Below are 19,488 nucleotides of genomic sequence, written 5' to 3'. Positions count from 1 at the left end.
AAAATAGTTGAAGCCCAGACAGTTTCTGAGAGATTTTGAAACTTCTGTGTCCTTACTTTAGTCAGCATCCCCACCTTTTCAAGATTCTCAGATAGGTACCAAATTCTGGTGTGATTTCGAGCTGAGCAACCTCAGAGTCAAAGCAGAGGTATAATGGCTTGTCCCTGCTTTAACTCCCAGGAACAGGACTGGTTTGTATATTTTACTTAGGTCCTGGAACCATTGGTAGGATCAGTTTGAGAAAAATTGTCTTGCAAAACGACGTGGATATGGCTTGCATTGGGCTGCTCAGAGTTAAACCAAGGGCTGTTGTCTCTGATGAGAAAGCTCCGCCTGAGGCAGGTATTAATGCCCGCTGGAAAGAATGGATCAATATCCAACCTTGGTAATAAATTAATAGTGTTTTATTCCAACTGATTTAGTTTCTCTCCTAAATGTGCTTTGTGATTGGATTAACTGCATTGTCCCAATTTAATTTTTAATAGATTCCAAAATACACAAAAGAGAGAGAAGCAGGGGCATGTAAAAACCTACTTATCACTCCAAGATCCAGTCCATTCTACTTCACCCCAGGGATTCCTAAGCCTCACTAGTCTCTCTGGCCGTCCTCGGTAATATACCTAAAAGATCCACAACAAACAGAGCCTGAGAACTTCCATTATTCCATCATCAGAGGGCAATTGCTTTTCAGATAGGATAAAACATGATTTGTACTTGAGTGATGCAGTCCATTACAATTTGCAATAGTTAAAAGACACCTAGGTGCCTTTCACTCTTATTTTACATTACCCTGTGCCACCAAGTGAGCCATTAGCTGCAGCACTCACCATTTCATATAATGACAGCAACCCACAAGGAAAATCATCAGCTACAAACCAGCAGAATACCTGCGTCCTCAAAAGCAGGAAACATTGCACAAGACAGTAAGATTGGAAGGAGGTTATCTGGCATGGGCGTCTGTAATTATTCCAGTTTCAGAGGAGTGGGGATACCTGGGGCTCGCTCTGAAGATGAGACTCACAGCAGAGTTCATCAAAGAGGCTTTTACTCTTTTCCCATCTGACTGGGAAAGTGCTTGCTCCCACCTCACACAACATAAACACGTGGGGAATGGCTGCCTGTACCCTGAATTTTGGTAACAGCTTAGCCCACCTTTACACTTTGTACCTCAGCCTGTGGGTACCATACAAGTGGCAAACTGCACAGTGTGCTCCACACCACTACCTGTACAGAGCTTCCAACCTGACTGAGTACTACAGGTACTCCTTTTTCTGTATGACTGTCTATAGGTTGGGAACATTTTTATGGTCAGTCACTGAAAGACATCAGAAAGTTGAAGGCACTGCAATGTTGCAACCCCAAGCTGGTTTGCATGATGGGCCCTGAGAGGCTGCCTTACCTCCTCTGCTCCAGTGACAGAGTAAGCATGTCCTTTTACCAGCTTCAGACTTGTGATTGCTTCTATTTCAGCTGTAGCAGTTATCTGGAGCAATGAAAGAATGCACATTTATGATTATATATTGTGTATGAACTGAGCTTTCAAAAGCAAATTAATATGGGGGAAGATATCCAAAATGGTGTGCACAATGAATACCAATATTCTTGATGCAAAGTATATTAAATTAAGGTGAGATCCACAGCAAAAGCTGCAGTTTCATGCCCCTTAATATGCAGTCCAAGCACAGAAGAAATTCAAGGATGTACAATGAAATCTTAATCTAAATCAAATTCCCAGCTCAGGTGACAAACCCAGTCACCTGCAAAGACAGGTTCACATGAACTCAGATTTAGCTTGTCTCAGTCAAGATCCAGTATACCAAAATTAGAACTCTGGTAATTCTAAACGCCACAACGCAAGCAAGATAATGAAACAGGATGTGAAAGGTGTGAAGTTTCCAAAACATGCTCAAACATCATCTGTAACTTGAGAATGTTTGTATTACAGGTGTCAGTAATCTTTAGGACTGAAAGCCAAAGCCACAATCAGACTACAGGCAACAACAAAGTGTCTCAGTGAGTTTGTCTCTGGCAATGGAGTGTCTGGAGCTGAAACAAAATTTGAATGAGAAAAGATATTCAGAGAATGGAGTTCCAGAAGACCAGTATGTTGTTCACAGCTCCAAGTACTATCACATTATCACGTGCTGTCGTGTAAATAGGGAGACATGATGAGCTTCGGTTATTTAGAACCTTGTCCAAATTTTTTGATACTGAAATCAATAAAGATCTCACATTAATTCAGTTTGCTCTTATTATCTGACCTTCCTACCTATATCTTACATTGGTCTGGGCTTTTGTCACAGTATGAGCCAGAGCCCTGAGAAGTGGAGCAAGGAGAGTAAAGCTTTGTCAGCCTCTTACATCGATGGAGCAGCCAAGCAGTGACCCAGCTCTCAGGGCCTTCTGGATGATTTGGTACAGGTTTGAAGGAGCCCTCCGCAGCTCATAGGACTCAGAGATGCCTCCAGTAAAATCCTCAAAGCCCTCCACAGTGGATCCTCCTGCTAGAGCTTCGTAAGAGCCATTCAACCTGGAGGAGAAATGACAAGAGCTACACGAGGGTCCATCTCCACCTGCAAGGACAAGGTACCACAGAAAGAAGGGTTTATCATTTAGTATCTCTTAATTTGGTTGGTCAATGTGACCTGGGGCAAGGAAATTCAAGCCCCTTGAAATACAGTTGGCAACACCCTTTATGGACCCAGAGGGAACTGTAAATGCTGGGTGGGAGGGAGACTGCCTTAGAATGAAGTGTGTTGTGACTGACACCCCTGGTCTGGGCCACCATCAGAGGCACAGCCAGGGGCACAGCTCCTGCCCAGCCCCGTACTTGGCGTAGGCCTTCTCCAGCAGCGCGCTCCAGAACTCATTGCCTTCCTCCGAGTGCACGAAGAGCAGCTTCCCGTTCTTGGTGGGCAGCCTGTCGTCCACCACCACGTCCACCCACTCCCCATACTGCCAGAACTGAGGGAAAGAAGAAAGGAGAAGATGATGGAGGCTGGTGTGCCCATAATAGCTCCACGCTACCATCCTCCTCCCCCTTCACCTGCCATCACTTCCCCCTGCATAAGCCACTGTAAGGTTTTACTCCCATGCTGGATTCCACTCCTTTGTAACAGAGACAAACTCCTCCTGGCTCTGTGGATCATTCAGCAGGCTTCTTAATGCTACATCAAATTTTGCTGATAGGAAATATTAACAGCATCTTGTTGTACATAGCATCAAAAACACCATCTGAACATGTAAACTGAGTTTACATGGTGGACAGCCCAGAAAGCCAGCATGGAGATAGGAGACTCTGAACTATCTCAAGGCTCAGACCTTAAAGAAAAAAAAAAATATGCCTGTGAAAATGCCTGTAAGGAGAGGTCATCTAAAGGGGAAGCGCTCAATAGTGCTAATCCTTTCCGAAAATACTAGGAAATGCGTGAAACACTGCTAGTGCTAAATTTTGGCCTCAAAGCTAGAAATGTTTACTCCAGGATTTGCTGCATTCCTGAAAGGAGAGATGATAATTCACACCATAGCGCTCAAAGGTGAGTTGGTGGAAGGTCTAGAAAATGTGTTCTAAAGCTTCTGTCCTCACCAGAACAGCTCCCTTAGCAGGGTGAATCCACAACTGCTCACATCTGAGCCTAACCTCCAGTCAAAGCAGGTTGGCTAAATCCCAACACTCTGGACCCACAGGCAAGGACATAAAGGCAAAGCAGGGAGGGAAAGGGAGGAAGGAGAAGGAACCACACCAGGCTGAATTCACCCTCCATAGCTGGCTGCAACAGAAATTGGTCTGGGCTGGTGCAGCCTGATGGTTCGGCTCAGTTTACAAAATCTGCAGAACTCCCCAAAGCCCCATCAGCTGTAAGACAGCAGAACTTCACCAGTGAGCAGGTCTCATTTAACATTAATTTAACTCTGTTTTTATTTTCTTTCTCTCTCCCCCATGAATTTCATGTTCACATTGTAACTGCTATTTCACATGTTACAAACAAACAAACAAACAAACAAACAAAACAACCAAAAAAATATAAAAAGCTGCTTCTAGTTAAATGCTAGCATTTTCCTTTTTTAATCCTCAATCCCTGATTATACAGGTACCTGGAAATGAAAGATTCCAGCATAGTCCTTCTGGAAACTCTGAGCCTTGGGAACAACACGGAACAGAATATCTGGATTCAAAGTGAGAGATGCAATGGCAGCCAGGAGCCAGCAGTCACCTAAAACCACACATTACAAGGCAGAAAAGTTAATTAATAACTCCATTAAGTCACGCTCTCACCTGGACTAAAATGCCAGCAGTAAAAGCTATGCCAGACTTAGTCTTGGTTCAGAAATCCATTCTTGTTATTTCTCTCTTTTGTTCATTTTCCACTCACCCAAACCACACAGGTATCCTGGGGCCTCTGAGGCTGGCCAGGGTAGTAATTTCAATGGTCCAGTTTGTGTTTTGATTTTGTAATGAAGCTGTGAAAACAGGCTGCTTTACCTAAGCTTGTTCATGCCCTGAGGAGATCAAGAACACAGCCAGAAGGAGAAGGCATTTGATGTATGTGGGTTGCAAAGCATGGCTGGGCAGGACAGAGTTAATGACCTGTGGTACTTTAAGTAGGCTCAAGCCACCACACCTAAGACAGACAAGGCCTCAGAAGATGTCCAGGAGAGGGCAAAAGTTCTGGATTAATAGAAGGATGGTGGGACTTCCTATCTTTTGGAGAAGATTCAATGGATAGCAGGAAATTTGTGGGCCTATTCCTCCTCAGCACTTTCTTTGAAGGTCTGAACTTGAATTTAAAGCTATTGCCAGATATTTGCAGTCTAATGGAAGCTGAAGTCTCCTGGGACCTTTGTGAGGAGGAGAGTCCTTTCCTTGGCCTTGGCTGGGCTTGCCCATCCCTCCCTGGAGGCTGTGTGCCTTGCAGCTGGAGCTGTTTGCTGGGTTGGTTAACCTGAGCGGGTTTATTGAGGATTGGAGGCTGGGTAAGCAGAAGCCTCTGCCACACCAAAGGTGGTGCCCCTGGGAAACGCAGTGGTGTTTGCACACTGCAAACAGCAGGAGGAACTTGTGTGATTCTGTTTTATTTCTGAGGTGTGCAGAAAGCCTAGCAAAACAAAACTGCTCTGAAGGTATTAACATTTTCCTGGTCTCCTGAGGATTATCTGTGCCAAGACATAGCTCCTCTGGTGAATGCGTATTCTGCAGAAGGAGCTGGCATCGCAGCTCTTGCTTCAGAGGAAGTAAGCAAATTGAGAAACCAAGGAAAAAGTTTAACCTGCAGCAAGATTCAACATCCTAGAGCAGCAGTTAACTCTTTATATTGGCTTGGGATTTATGATTTAATGCCATGGTGAATACAAGTGTAAAAGCAGGATGAAGGGACTTGCCAGGTGCTCCCTGCTGCCTGCACCCCATGGGGACGTACCCAGATGGCTCCAAGGAGCTGCTTTGAGAAACCTCTGTAAAGGAGTGTCCCTGGTGTGATGACCTGTAACCACCTGAGCTGGCTGATCACACTGTGGGTCCAAAACCATGACACACAATATGATGTATTGCTACCTGTTGTGGCAGCCCAGGTCTTTCTGAAGAGGAGGGAAAATCCATTCTTACTATGAGAGGTGCTGCTTGAGCCTCCCCCCAGGATTCTCTGCCTTATCTTGGCTGCCACATCCAGAAAAGAGCATTCAAGTTGGAAGGGGACAGAAAAATGGTTGGATTGCTTGCTTCTCCCCCATGCACCTGCATTTTTTATGAGAAGAGGTTAAAAAAATTTGTCCTGCTCATCCTATACAAGGGAAGTTTGAAGAGGAAGTGTGAGGCAGGTTAAATGCTACTTTGCAGAAAAGCTGTTTGAAGCAAGAGCTCTTAGTTGAAAGATAATATTTCCTTTGCAGAGAAGGAGATGAAAGGATTGTGACATGTTTAAAGTGGAAACAGGGAAAAGTTGATGCTCTGCATATAGAAAAGAAAGTCCAGAAGCCTCAGACTATAGAACATCTATGAGCAAAAACCTTCTCAATGAAGAATCAACTTGTTGGCCTGGAAGTTTCCTCCCAGCCTTAGGCACTTACATATAAAATAAGCAAAATTATAAGACCATAAGGTGTGGCAAAAAAAAAGGCTTTAAGAACATTCTCTCCCAAAAAAATGTAGATGCAGGGAAAAAATGAGACTGAGAACACTGAGATCTGCTTTGTAGGTATTTCTTTGAGGCTTTCCTTGGTACAGTGTATGCCTTAAGCTGTTATAATTTCTGTTTTCCTTGAAGAGGTAGAAATAATGGTGAACAGTCTGGGGAATGGATTTTCAGAGGAGGAAGATGAAAAGCTGTATCAAGTCAGAACTGAAATCCTCATTTTTCTGATGCTTTGGCTGTCCCTGGCATGCTGTGAAGTGCAGAAAATTATTTCTGAGAAGGTGGCAAGGTGAGTGTCCCCGGTGTTCCGGCTGTGTCCCTCCACCCTGTAAGACCAGAGAAGGTCTGCAGCTGTGACAAATTGGTGCTGTCCCAATGTGCAACATCTGGAACAGCTCCCCCTAAAATCCTGGCCAGGATTTTAAAGCCAGTGAGTGAGAAACTACTCCAGGTTTTGCTGAGGATGGTGTATGTTGGATGAACAATTAGGCAGAACATTTGATGAAATGAGGGGGGTTTCCTTAAATATGTTGTTTACTTCCTGCCTCAGAGCTAAACAATTTCAGAATCTCAGCCCAGAGGATGCTAAATGCAGCATGAAATCCTTTAAGGTGCCTTTCTTACAGCTTGAATTAACTTCTTAGCGCTTGGGAGAGTGAGCGACGTGGGTGCTGCTGCCTGTCTCCAACACAGCAATGCAGTCTGGCCTCCAGGGAAGCATTTCAGGCCATGCCTGCTCAAAGCATGCCTGGGAAGAATTGTGTTGGAAGAATTGCAGTGGTGATCTTGGCCTTCAAAGCAGCCATGCCTCCCTCCAGCACTGCAGAGTCCTGTCTCCAGACCTCACTTTCTGGGGCCCAATATCTTTGACTAAACTTGTGCCAGCCAAAAGGAACCAGTTGGGAATTGGTTGCTGCGCAGCAACTTGATAAAAATGGAAGCGTGTCTGAATGTAGATGGCTCGGGGGCATCTTTGTATAGCAGAGATGCATGACATCCCAGCTCCTGTGATATTTACTTTCAGAGGATGTAGGAATCTGTCCATATGAAGGAGCTTCCATGATGGGGCCTAAACGGCACAGCTGGCCTCTCACCTTCTTGTACACCGTAATGGGATCCTGGCCTATTAATAACCCTTCTAATCCCTACTGGATAATATATGACTAATTCTAAAAGAGTACAGTTTGCCACTTCCTGTTCCCTTTTTCAAAGTTCAACATCATTTTGCCAGCAGCAAGTTTCAGAGTTTAGCTTGTGGTTGTGCCTACAGGACAGCACAAGAGCACAAGCTCCCCAGAAAGGCACCTTATAGGTGGTAGGACCTTCAAACTTGTTCTGGTTCAGCTACAGGTTATAAGTAATCTTTCACACTGTGAGGAAACTATTTTATTCCATTCCTAAAAAGGGAATTTATTGAGGGAGAGAAAAAGAGGCCGATTGACCAATTAATTAGAATGTATTTCAAATAGGTTCATAGTCAGAAAAATGACAATATCAAAAAGCATTTCTGCTCACCATATGGATTTAAAGTTGCAGCATTTTAGCTTATTAAAATTACTATTTTTTACCAAAAAAAGCCTTTTCAATATTAGCCCTGCAAGGCTAAATCCCTTATGGACACATATCACTGCTTCTGTTCAGTCTCGTATTTCATGAACAAAAGTTTCAGAAAAGTGCCAATTACAGTGTTTACTGCTGCTGCTGAATGTCCTGAAAAAAAAGCCAGCTTGATTTCTGGATCTGAAGTCATTTGAAATAGTGGTAAGGTAAAATTTGGGTTTTTTTTCTGTTGAGTTCTTTTTAATTTAAATGATCCTGACCTTGAGTTTGGTGTGGAAAGGGTAAACATGAAGCCTAGCTGTGCCCATCTCCTGTTTATAGATAGATAGATAGATAGATAGATAGATATGTACATGTGTGATCTTGGAGAATTTGACTGTTAGTGCACTTGAAATAGAATCCCTTGCTGCTCACAGATGTCCTGAGTTGGCTCATGTTCTCAGTGCTACCCATGCAGCTCCTGGTTTACAGAGATAATCAAATTGCTGCAGCAAATAACGAATCCTTGGTGACCCAGCAGCTCAGCAACTCCTCCGTATTGATGATGTTTACCCAAGCATGCTCCACTTGCAGAGGCCATAAAATAAATGAGAAATTTGATTAGTTTCGGTTGCTCCAGAGCTGTGCTCAGTTTCTGTTTAGCTACCATCAAAGTGTCTAGACAGAGAGCATCTAAACTCTCCTTTGACCTAGAGATGGCAAGTTTCAGCCAAAAGTCCAAGTGTCTGGTTCCAGGATGCATTGGACAGCACAGAGACATTTCTGTCCTGACTCTGTTCTGGCTTGTTGCTGTTTCAGCAATGCCTGGTGTTCAGAAAGGATCCAAACACAGTGCTGTGGCTTCCTGAATTGCCAAGCAGCTCTGATTCTCAGCTTTAGTCTCTGCTAAAAGGAAGCTCTTGTTCAGAGCTTGTAGTACCTGGGTCATCACACCAGACAACGAGGAAGCACTGACCCACTAGCTTATAATTTATGGCAATGCAGGTTGCCTCTGCTTTGAGATTTCTAAAGACTTTCTGAGATTTTCCTATGGAAATTAATTTTGTTCTGCAGCTGCGTACAGAAAAGCAAAGGAGAAACTAGCAAAGGAAGAGGCTTTCTTCTCCTTGGGGTCTCAGAGTTGTTAGTGAATGTATTTTTTATATCAATGGGATATATTTAGTAGAACCAGGATCTCCAGTATCCCTGAGCCCATGGGATTGAACGTCAGAAGGGCCATGTACTAATGTCTACAGCAAAATGAGTGAACAAGCCCAGTACTATTATGTTCTCTCCTGCCTACAACCTCTTCAAAGGCTCCCTCAACAGGTATCAGATCTATGTCAGAGCTGTCAGGCTTTGGTTTGTTTTCCAGGATATCTGTAATCTCCCCAAATCTGCCTGTAGGACAAGGCATGCACGAAGCACATGTGGGGTGGGCTCTTGGGCAGGTGTGAGCTGGTGCCTTGGCTTCAGGGAATTCCTCCAGCTGCCAGCCCAGGCCCTGGGAGCTGCCATGCCTGGAGTGGCCTCTGGGCGTTCAGAACAAAAGGAAACTCATGAATATAAATAGTGTGGATCTGGAAAGCTAATATTAAACTGAGGGGGTTTCAGTACGTTTTATATTATTTAAATTAAATTTTATGCCACTTACTTCTTAAGAACTTCTGCAAACAGTCCTCAGGTTAACTTATTCAGATAGCAGCAAGAAAACTTCATAAGTCACCTTTAATAACTAAGACTGTGACTAAATTTCAGGTTGTTACTGGGCTATCAAAAAGATATGGTTCAAAGAACATTTAAAACATTTCAAGACTTTCAAGTCCCCATCAAACTTCCCAAGCTGATATTCATCTAGCTTACACTGTTGTCAAAGAAATAAGTTTAATGGAGTGAGACCAACTCTGGGTTTTCTTGTTCCTTTTGTTCATATAAACCCAGACCTGCACTGTTATTTTTAAAAGAAAAGAAATATGTCAGAGAATATTATTTAAAATAGGCTCTATTTCCCTAAAGGATGTGTTACCCAGCCACATAGGTGACTTATGTAAATATGTAATCAGGGTTTGTTTCAATAGAAGTGTTTTACATGAGGGTTTTGGTAACAAAGACTTTGATATTCAAGGTATTGGATCAAATACCAAAAAAGCATAGAATGCCTCAGAAATGTAAAGCAAATACCTGAAGGCTAGAAGGGAAGTCCCACGACTGCAGTTTATTTTTGTGAAGGGTCAGTGTGTGTAGAAGCAATTGTAAGCAGCCTTGCAGAAAGAAATTGGATTATCTTCCATTATTTTCTTTTTTTTTCTTTTTTTGTGTGTGTGTGTGTGAGAGAGAGAGAGCGAGCAAGAAAGCGAATCGAGCTCCTAATAATAGCAGAATCAGATTTTGGGGCTTTTCTTCTAGGTTTGGGATAGTTTTCAGGACCAGCCTTTAGGTTACTACTTACCAAAAGCTGTTTTGGGAAAACCTTGAGCAAGGCACCATCCCCAGATTCACAGGATTTGTATTCAGTTTCTAGGCTAAACATAGATAATGCACTGGCCTCTCCTAGTTTAAGAACAGATCATATTTTTCAGTCCTATAGCTTGTAAACTGTCTGGGAAAATGAGGTTTTACTTCAGGTGTATGTTTTTAAAATTTTTTTATGCCATTATAGAAACTTTCCAAATAGGAGGTGACAAGAAATGTCTCTTTTACTACTTATTTGAGCCATTCTCCTGAAATACAGTAAGTGATTTCCCCATACTCTCTTCCAGCATCCACCAAATAAATATCCTGGAGCAAGTATATGATTGGGCATCTTATTTTTAGCATTTGGAGTACAAGCCCACACACCAGGGAATTTTTTAGCAATTGCTTTAATAGTGCTGTGTTTACAAGAGCAGCACTGGTATTATTTATCGCCAATGACTTGCAGAAATTGTTTCAATCTCATTTGCACAATGGATGTGCTGGAAGACCAGTGAGGTCAGGAGTACTGCAGTTAGCAGCACAGGAGGGAGAAAGGCTGATTTCTCTGTGTCTAATCTATCAAATTCTCATTACAAGAGTTTCAGCCTTCTCTCCTCTCTTTGCAGTCGAGGGTTTGCTGCTGCTGTCCTCTGCAGCTGGATCTTATCAGCGAGGCAGGCAGGGAAGGCAGCTGCTGCAGCAGCTACTCCGAGGGGGAATAAAGTCCCCTTACAGCTCCCTTCTGGCCACTTGCACTGCAGCTCTGTTTAGCCAAAGGCAAGCACTGCAGGAAAATGGGTAAGGAAGGTTTTTCATGATGGATGTCTGGGAGAGGATGAGTGCTGTCTAAGAGATGCTTCCTCTGCATCAGGCCCTGATTCAGGGATCTGAGCAGCACTGCCTTTTTTGTCTGTGTGGCTGGTTCCTGGTTGCTCCTGTCCCCACTCACAGCTCTACATGAAAACTGTTCAAGGAGAAAGGAGGGTTTAGCATGAAGGGCTTGGAACAATTTGTTTGTTGTGGATGGTATTACAAAGTTTACATTCTCTATTAATTTCTTTCTGACGGACGTGTCCTTGTTTCTAACTCATACTTGGACCATCCAGCTCCACACAAAATGGCAAATCACAGACCCCACCTCTCTACTAAACCAGTTCCTGCTCTGTTCCTTGGTTGCTATGTATTTGTTTTGTGTGAAACTGAGGCAGGAACTTGCTCTGCCTCCCAAATAAAAGAACCTAAGGGCAAGGCTACAGCAGCAAACTTCCCTGGTGTCCCCTGTCCCCTGAGTCTTTGGAGCTGCTCTTGCTGGCATAGGCACAATCCCACTCTCTTGCCTCAGGGCAACTGCTCCCATGATTAGGTTGGCATCCACCTCTGTCTTAAGAGGTCAAAAGCAAACCAGTTTTCTGTTCCACATAATTACTTCCTTCCTCCAGGAGACAGTTTGGTGTCTTCCAATTTTGACATAGCTCTCACAAGCCCACATATACCTGTCTCAGGCAGCAGTGCTGGTATGCGAGTCCTCTTCTTGGGTATCTGTCCCTCCCTACTGATATATCTGGGAGATAACCAATAAAATGGTCCTTGTATCAAGAATTTTTAAATGAAGCTTCATTTCTTTTTCCTCTTCCAAAACAAAATTCAGAAGCACTGTACGTACCCAGCTCTCCTTGGCAGACATCTGTTCGGGTAGCTCCTCCGATTATAAACTGAGGGTTGGCACATAACTCCTGAAAAGACACGATTTCAAAGTTTGCATCACCCTTTCTGGTCTGAAAAGTTCTCTTTTCTTGTTCCTTTTTTCAATACTCAAAAACTATTAAACCCTGTGAACACTTCTTTAAAAATATATCCTTTCCCCTCTGTCTGATTAACACAGTCCCAGAACAAAATTTCTTTGTTAAATCAAGGGCTGTGTGTGGGTTTTTCTGAGGTAAATCCTGATACCCTTTGCTACAAGGCACTGTCAGTGATACTACCAAGAATTTTTTCTACTGTGGAGGCAGAGGTGAAAATTCACCTCGGTGTTTACATCTTATTTCATCTTGCTGGAATTTTGATTCAAGCAGCACAAATGAGTTTGTGACTGTGGCTGCTGCCTGTACCACTGGGACTGTGCTGAGTTTCCAGTGCCAACAGTGTGGAGGATGTTCCCCCACCCTGACCCTGCTTCCTGAGAGGCCAACCACACAAATGCTTTTATTAGCAACAACCCCCCTTTCTTCCTGGCCCTTTGGGGCCAGCCAAGTGGGTTATGGCAATGACTGCCACTCCTACCCCAACTCTGAGCTCTCCAACAGCTCATGGCCTACATTAGGAAGTCATTATTGTCTCTCTAGAGACAAAAGCCTTTTCTGTTTTTCGGAGAATTTTCCATGAGCTTCTGGATGGCAGCAAGGAACAGTTTATAGGAAGCCTAACTTGGCAAGCAGAGTTGAGGACAGTTTAGGCAGTCACTGGCTCTCCTCGAGAACAGCAGTTGTCAGCTCTGAGCATCCCATGGAGGGACAGAAACAACCCAGGACTTCTTTGTGTGACAAAGAGCCAATTTGTGAATCTTCCCTGCAATAGGAATCATCTCAGCTACATCCTTCTGTCCAGTGTAGAGGGGTCCAGCAGTAGGTGGACCCACCACACAGAGGAAGGTTTTCTGTAATTTTTTCTCTTTACTCTCCAAAGTGCTGCACCTGGTGTCAGTCAGCTGCATATGACTTATTACTCACCCAGATACCTGTACTTCCTGAGCCACTCCCAAGTGCCACATGCACCTTTCATACAGCTGAGGTTTCCCTCAGGGGTCCCAGGGCTGGTCTCTGGCAGGCAGGGCTGGGACATTTAACCCTGTCAGATCTCAGCCCTCAGTTATTCCTCACCCTGCTTGTGGCTGTGTCTCTTCCCACAGCAGCCTCAACAATGTTCTTGTATGAGAAACACAAATCTAATTTAATGAGTTTTCTAAGGCTGATCTTCTCCAAGGATAGGCAAAGCCAAGAAACACATCCATGGTATTTGTTGAGGAAACATCCAGGTGCCAGAGTGAGGTGCTGATGGATAAATGGGGTTGCCAGGGTTATTAAACCTGGAGATACTAAACCCGCAGATTTCTGTTTCTCACTTTTCAGGTGAAGAAATAATGATGTCCAAAGCCTTGAAATTTTCTGTTCTTCTCATTCTTCTTTCCTCCACCAGAGAAAAGTAATTTGGGGGGGGGAAGGAATATTCTTTTTTTAATATTTCTTGATGTTGCAGAATGACTAAGGAGAAGTAAGTGGGGACAGAAATAACTGAAAAATGAGAGTGCAGAAAAATCTCTGAAGCCCTAATTTTGTGACTGTATAAAAAAAATCATCATCTAATCTTTGCTGATGAAAATTACTTTCTTAGAATCAAAGGCCATTTCTAGGATATACATATTTAGGTAATAACATTTCCAATCAGCTCCTATTTAACTGTTACAGGCAGCTTGAAATGAGGCAGAGGATTCTATTTAGGTATTAGCCTGATTTCCTGAGGAGCACAGTGGCAAGGCCTTTGTGTGGGTGCTGTTATAAATGATAGTCAATGGCCCCTGGGGTAGCCCATGGTCTAGCTGGATATATGTGGGGCTTTTGCATTCATTTCTGGATTGCACCCTGGATTTACAGCTCTCTGGAGTTGGGAGGGATAGGAAGAAAGCAGGTTGCCATGAAGCAGGTATCCATGAAGCAGTTACACGATTCCCTGCTTTACAGCAGGCTTAGGAGATGATGATTCCTCTTCCCACCCCCTTTCCAACCTTGCTTCTGCCATGGAAGTAAAGCAAGACATAATTAAGAAAAAAGACATACAAGTGGATATTTAAGCTCACCAGTGATTTAACCTGGATGTTCAGCTGGGCTTTGGTTAGATTTGAACCCAGTGAAACAAGCAGTTACAGAGCACTCTTACCGTGGGGCGCTTCCAGACTATCCCCTGAGTTTTGAAGGAATATGGTCCCAGGTCCCGGTAGCCCAGAGCAGAAGGACAGGCTGGGAACTCTTCATCCTTGAACAGTGTGCCAGTCTGCAGGCACTGCTGCTTCAGGGCTTCATAGTCCTGCTTCAAATACTTGATGGCATTCCTGTTGGATCCGAGCCCATCCGCTGCTGCTCGTTCTTGGCATAGCCTCGCCGAGACCCTGGACATGCTGCCCACCCTCCCAGTGTGTGCTGCAGCTCTGCTTTTCCTCCAGGGCAAACAGAGGAGGCGAGTAGGGCAGGCAGCAGGCTCGGGTGGAGCCAAGGACTGCCCCAAGTGCTCCAGCAGCCCTGGAGGGAGGAGGCACCAGGAGAGCAAATATGAGAATTTACCGGGGAGACGGGTGGGAACCACAGTCATCGCGGCTGGGATTATGGGCACTGCTGGCTGCTACTCCCATGGTATTTGCTTTTTTTACTGTCCCTTTTTAAAATACTCTTTTAGCAAGAAACCAGTGAGAACTTTATGCATGCACACCTGTTAACCTGTTAGAAAGAGACTGTGTGCATTCCATGTGCCAAAAGTCAGGTTTAAGGATCAGCCCTTTAAAAATCCAAGTGAAGATGGTTCAAAACTCCTTTCCTCCTTCTGAAATCAGACTCAATGCTGTTGGAGGGCTGTGCAGCCACAAAACCTGAAGCTGGATATCTTGCTACAGCTTACATGGCTGTGGAGATGCCATGGAGTTTAAAAGCTAGGGAAAACTGAACCCACTTCTATCTTAAACAGTGAGTTTTCTTTAAAAGACCCCTTTATTTGGTACTCTCAAAGTGCTATGAAGTGATAATATATTAGCAACAGGAGATGTGAAGTTAACAGAGCTGGAGCTGGCCACTTACAGGGGCAAGGATACAACCCAGGAACATGACCTAGGCCAAAACCAGGGAATTGTTTCACCACATAGGTGGGAAGCTGGTAAGCCCTGCTACCCCTTCTCCAGTGTCACCTTGGGCAGAAGTCACTAAAACATCCCCATCCATAAAAACAGGGTCTTGTCTCAGCTAGTGAGAGATTACCCATCATATTTACAGTCTGCTGGTGGCATTTCCTGCATATAAAATGTTTACAGGCAGAAAACAAAGAAAGCCTTGGCTGCAAAAGGCTTTATAGACTTTAGGAAACAGTGGCTCCTGTTCTTGTAGGAGAAAAACTCCATTTCTACCCTAGCAGCCCCATTTTGTACTGACACAGGGGTCCACACCTCCCTGATAAGGTGGCTGCCTTTGTAGGTTTAGGAACTGGAGGAGGAAATATTTTCCATGAAGCACAGCTGCTCCCTGCTGTCATCCTGTGTAATGGCTGGGGTTCCCCAGCAAAGCCACCACGTGTCCAGCTGAGAGCCGGGCAAACAGTAACACTGCTTGACAAGGAGCATGTTTGATGACTGCCTCTAGGTAAATTTAGACAGAAGGTGTGGGGAAGGGAAGAGAGAATTTTTAAGGAATGAAACCCGGTGAGATAAGGAGTCCAAACAGAGGCTAGCCAGGTTGCTTGTCTGCAAATATTTGAAGAGAGTGAATGCAAAGGCGGAAACAAAATTACTTTGTCAGTTCCAGGCAGTGAAGGCTGGGCCAAGGGAATCAATATATCAGTTACCCCAAAATTAAACTAATTCTGTTGAAATTGAGTAAAGGAAAAGGGTGGCCAGCATTTTATCCCTGTTGCATTTCAGTACTTCCAGGCATGTCTGTGTACTGAACCAGAGTGAGGAGTAGAATAACAAAAGGTTGAGGGGAGGGTTTTTCTTTCCAGGGTGGATTTGTTTTCCTGTCAAATAGACCCACTCAGGGGTACTCACTTTGATTGCTCATGAGGCAGAACACTGCTTTCTTCCCCCACCCTGCATCAGTGCCTTGTGCTGAAATTTCCTTTCTTCCTGTGGTCTGGAGGAATTCTCCCACTTTGATGTGGCTGCTGTAAGCTGCAAGTTTGGCAACTTTGTTCATGGAAAAGCACAGTGTTCCAGCAGCTGGAAAAGGTAATTTTGAACAATTGGAATATTTTGTTTTCCATGTGCTTTTTCAGACATACACTTGATATTCTATGTGCTCTGTAACTCCAGTTACCACTAGATGTGAACAAGCAGAGCAGAGGTGAACCCACCAGAGTGTAACAGGGAAAGACATACAAAAGGTAGGAGCACCTCCCCTGTGGAGACAGGCTGAGAGAACTGGGATTTGTCAGTCTGGAGAAGAAAATACTCCAGAAATATCTCAGAGCACTTTCCAGTTCCTAAAGGAGGCTACCAGAAAGCTAGAGAGGGAATTTTTACAGGATTTGCAGTGATAAGACAAATGGGAATGTATCTTCAGAGTGACCAAGGGGAGGTTTAGATAAAACATTAAGTAGAAATTCTTCAGTATAAGTATGGTAATGCTCTGGAACAGGTTTTCCTGAGAGGCTGTGGATGTCTCATCCCTGGAAGTGTTCAAGGACAAGTTGGATGAGCCTTTGGTCACTCTGCTGTAGTGAAAGGTACATGGTACCTACCCATGGTAGGGGAGTTGAATCAAGATGATATTTAGGGTCCTTGCCAAAACAAACCATTCTATAATACAATCAGATTTTAATAATTAATTTCAGCTTTCACATTTGGAAAAAGGCTGAGAACAACCCTTTTCTCTGGGGGAGGCTTGGACCAGGTGGCCACCCAGTGCATCCACCACAGCTATTTGATTCTAGTGATCTGTCACAGCACTTCAAGTTCATTTTCCAAGCCTGATTAGCAGCATCGTGATTTATTTTGTGTAGAATGTGATACACAAGCACCATCTAGAGGATATAAAGGAGATAATAATGACTATAGTTGACTACAGCAACAGCTGACAGCTGTATTATAGGAGGAAAAAGTTTTAAGGTTCACCACGACTCAAAAACTGCTGCTGAAGTGGCATTAACCCTTAGGGTTAAAAGTTATAACAATTATTCTGACTTTTGTTGCTTCTAGGATTTGCATAATTTTGCCTGGCTCGTCTTCCTTTCCCTCTTTCCCTTTCTTGATGATAGCAAGGGGATGAGGGGAATAAGGAAGAACCAATTAAACTGGCAAAATGCATCACCTGGGTTTCAAAGAAGAGGCTGAAAATTCCACACAGTCAGGACTGTTCTGTATATGGGGAAATCTTTAGAAGAAAATAACTGCCAATTACCCAGCAGTTTCAGACACATTTCTGATATAGTGCATTAGAGAGAAATGAGAGGGCTCTCCTGTACTGCAGCAGTTGGCTAATGAGGATTAAATCTGCTTTGCTGTCCTGTAGACCCTACAGCATGAAAAGAGATCAGTTCCATTCTGAGAGCTTGCCTTCTTGTATTCTAGATGTACAGGTTCCTACCCACCCTATTACTGTGAGAATGGAGTGACTATCAATAGCAAGGCCATTGGGAGCTATGAAATTTCCTAAATGTTTGTCTCTAAGATTATTGTTTTAGAGGTTGAAATGTCTTATCTGAGTTTGGAGAGGGAGAGGTTGCTACAAGCTGCAGCCTGGCAGGTTTCCTATTGGGAAACACATCTGAAATAAGCTCTGATCCTGCTTGGTTTTTTTATAAAAGCCATAAAATTGTTGGTGCCTGAGGAAGAAGATGATATCCTGAAGAGATAATGCCTACACCCCACATGTGAAGCTCCACAACATGAGTTGGGCTGATCCAGAATGATGGTTCAGCACTAGGAAGGGTAGCTGGATCTTGCAGGATGACCCAGGTCTCTCTGACATGTCACACTGAACTGGCCAGGGCTGGAGCCACCTTGTGATATTGGGGAAAGCTCAGTACCTCTGTCGATCCCAGCCTCAAACAGGAAAGCAATTCCCTTCCTCACCAAACATCACTACTGTTACTGCAAGCCTCTTCCCCTGGGAAACCACCCTCATCCTAATGAGGATGGGACAGTTCCTGGGAAGGAGAACAGGAGCCCAGAAGGTGGATGGGCCCATTCCTCCCTTCCTGAGCTGTTGGCCATTTGTTCCCCCATATCCATATACAGTGAAAGGACAGAGAAGAGAGAGGGAGGAGGGATGATGCTAGGCAGAGCAGTTCTGAGTTACTCACAATTGCTGAGTGTGGTCATAGGGAAGGATAAGTTCATCCTGCCTGAAACTTCACACTGTGAATGGCAGCTGGATGCTCTTTATCAGGAACCAGAATGAGCTGCTGCAGCAACAGCTGAAACCACTCACTTGTAAAATGTGAGAGTTGGTGACTTCTTTGAAGAGCTGCAGGTGTGCAGGGAGATGAAGAAGAAATCAGATTTCTTTTTCCTCCTGAAGTTGCCTGGTTTGAGGGAGATACAAGTGGGTAGCTATTCATGGAACTGCTACTTTCACTTAAGAGCATTACGCTGATCTCACAGACAAACGGAAATCACCTCTTTCTTTAAAGAAAATGGGCATATTGTGTGAGTATGTAGAAAATGAAGGAACTGGCTCACATAGTGCTCAAAAGAACTTCCTTCCTTCCTTCAAACTGTGGGCTCCCATCCACATCAGCTGCTGGGCTGGAAGTGGAAGCAGTTGACTTGTTGACTCACCTGGCTGCAGAGGACTTTGTGAGTAGGCACTGCTCAGATGGCTGCTGGGACAGCCAATTTCCCAGATAATAAGAGAAATTCTGTATTACACCAATACATCCTCGTCCTAACATTAAACCACACGGAACAGTACAGTCCCTGTATGTTTGGGATGAGTCTAACAAGCCTGGGTAGCAAATAAACATCTTCCCCCAGGTACCTCTCCCACTGCTTCATTGAATCCTTGCTGGTTCTGTTTCTTTCTGGCTTTGTTCCCTTCTGTTCCTCTCCTTTTCCATTTGGCTCAGTCTCAACCCTCATTGCACCACAGAGACTCTAAGAAAATTCTGGTAGCTCTGACTGAGCAGAGCAGCCACATCAGTGTCTTGCACACACTTGGTCTTGATCCTTGTCCGGCAGAGGCTGTCAGCTGCCAGCAGATTCCAAAGTGGTCTGTGAGTATCATCTATGTGGCACATAAGAGATAGCTAAGAAAAGCAAATATTTATTTGTTTGTTTATTTATTTATTTATATATCTATGACAAATTTTCAAACCCAGCTCAGCTCCAGCTATCTGCTGGAAAATAGCTAGAGCAGAGGAGTTCACAAACCAAAACTGGTTCTGTGGGCCAGTGGAAACCATTGCTTTGAAGTGACTCTAGTTTCCTTTAACCCTGACTCTTGTAAAACCAGAGGTCGGACCCGTGGCAGCAGTACGGATTCAAACCACTGCGTGGAGCCAAAGAAACACTTTTTGAGCAGCTCTGCAGCTCCCAGATCCATCACTAGGATGCAACACAGCCCGCTGCAAGTTAAATTCCCAGGTGGTGAGGTGCTGTCTCCAGGAGAGGGCCTTG

General features: G+C 44.2%; 1 protein-coding gene across 1 annotated transcript in view; it reads right to left on the bottom strand.

The window, feature by feature from the left end:
* Window positions 1-18,273, bottom strand: part of LOC102111762 (calpain-8) — a 33,729-nt gene extending 15,456 nt beyond the window's left edge. The window contains exons 1-9 of the mRNA XM_005523307.2: window positions 18,174-18,273; window positions 15,919-16,089; window positions 14,052-14,410; window positions 11,785-11,854; window positions 4,096-4,214; window positions 2,831-2,964; window positions 2,362-2,530; window positions 1,400-1,483; window positions 535-620 (exon numbers count right to left, since the gene is read on the bottom strand). Coding sequence (XP_005523364.2) covers window positions 535-620; window positions 1,400-1,483; window positions 2,362-2,530; window positions 2,831-2,964; window positions 4,096-4,214; window positions 11,785-11,854; window positions 14,052-14,410; window positions 15,919-16,089; window positions 18,174-18,210 — 1,229 coding nt within the window. The 5' untranslated portion in view covers window positions 18,211-18,273. The remainder of the gene's footprint in view (window positions 1-534; window positions 621-1,399; window positions 1,484-2,361; window positions 2,531-2,830; window positions 2,965-4,095; window positions 4,215-11,784; window positions 11,855-14,051; window positions 14,411-15,918; window positions 16,090-18,173) is intronic.
* Window positions 18,274-19,488: the final 1,215 nt, after the last annotated feature.

This window comes from Pseudopodoces humilis, chromosome 3, assembly GCF_049639895.1.
Source record: "Pseudopodoces humilis isolate 2021_Gansu_Grassland_sample_001 chromosome 3, ASM4963989v1, whole genome shotgun sequence".
Classification (NCBI taxonomy): Eukaryota; Metazoa; Chordata; class Aves; order Passeriformes; family Paridae; genus Pseudopodoces; species Pseudopodoces humilis.
Note: the sequence above shows the minus strand (reverse complement) of the source record. Positions and strands in the feature narration are given on the sequence as shown.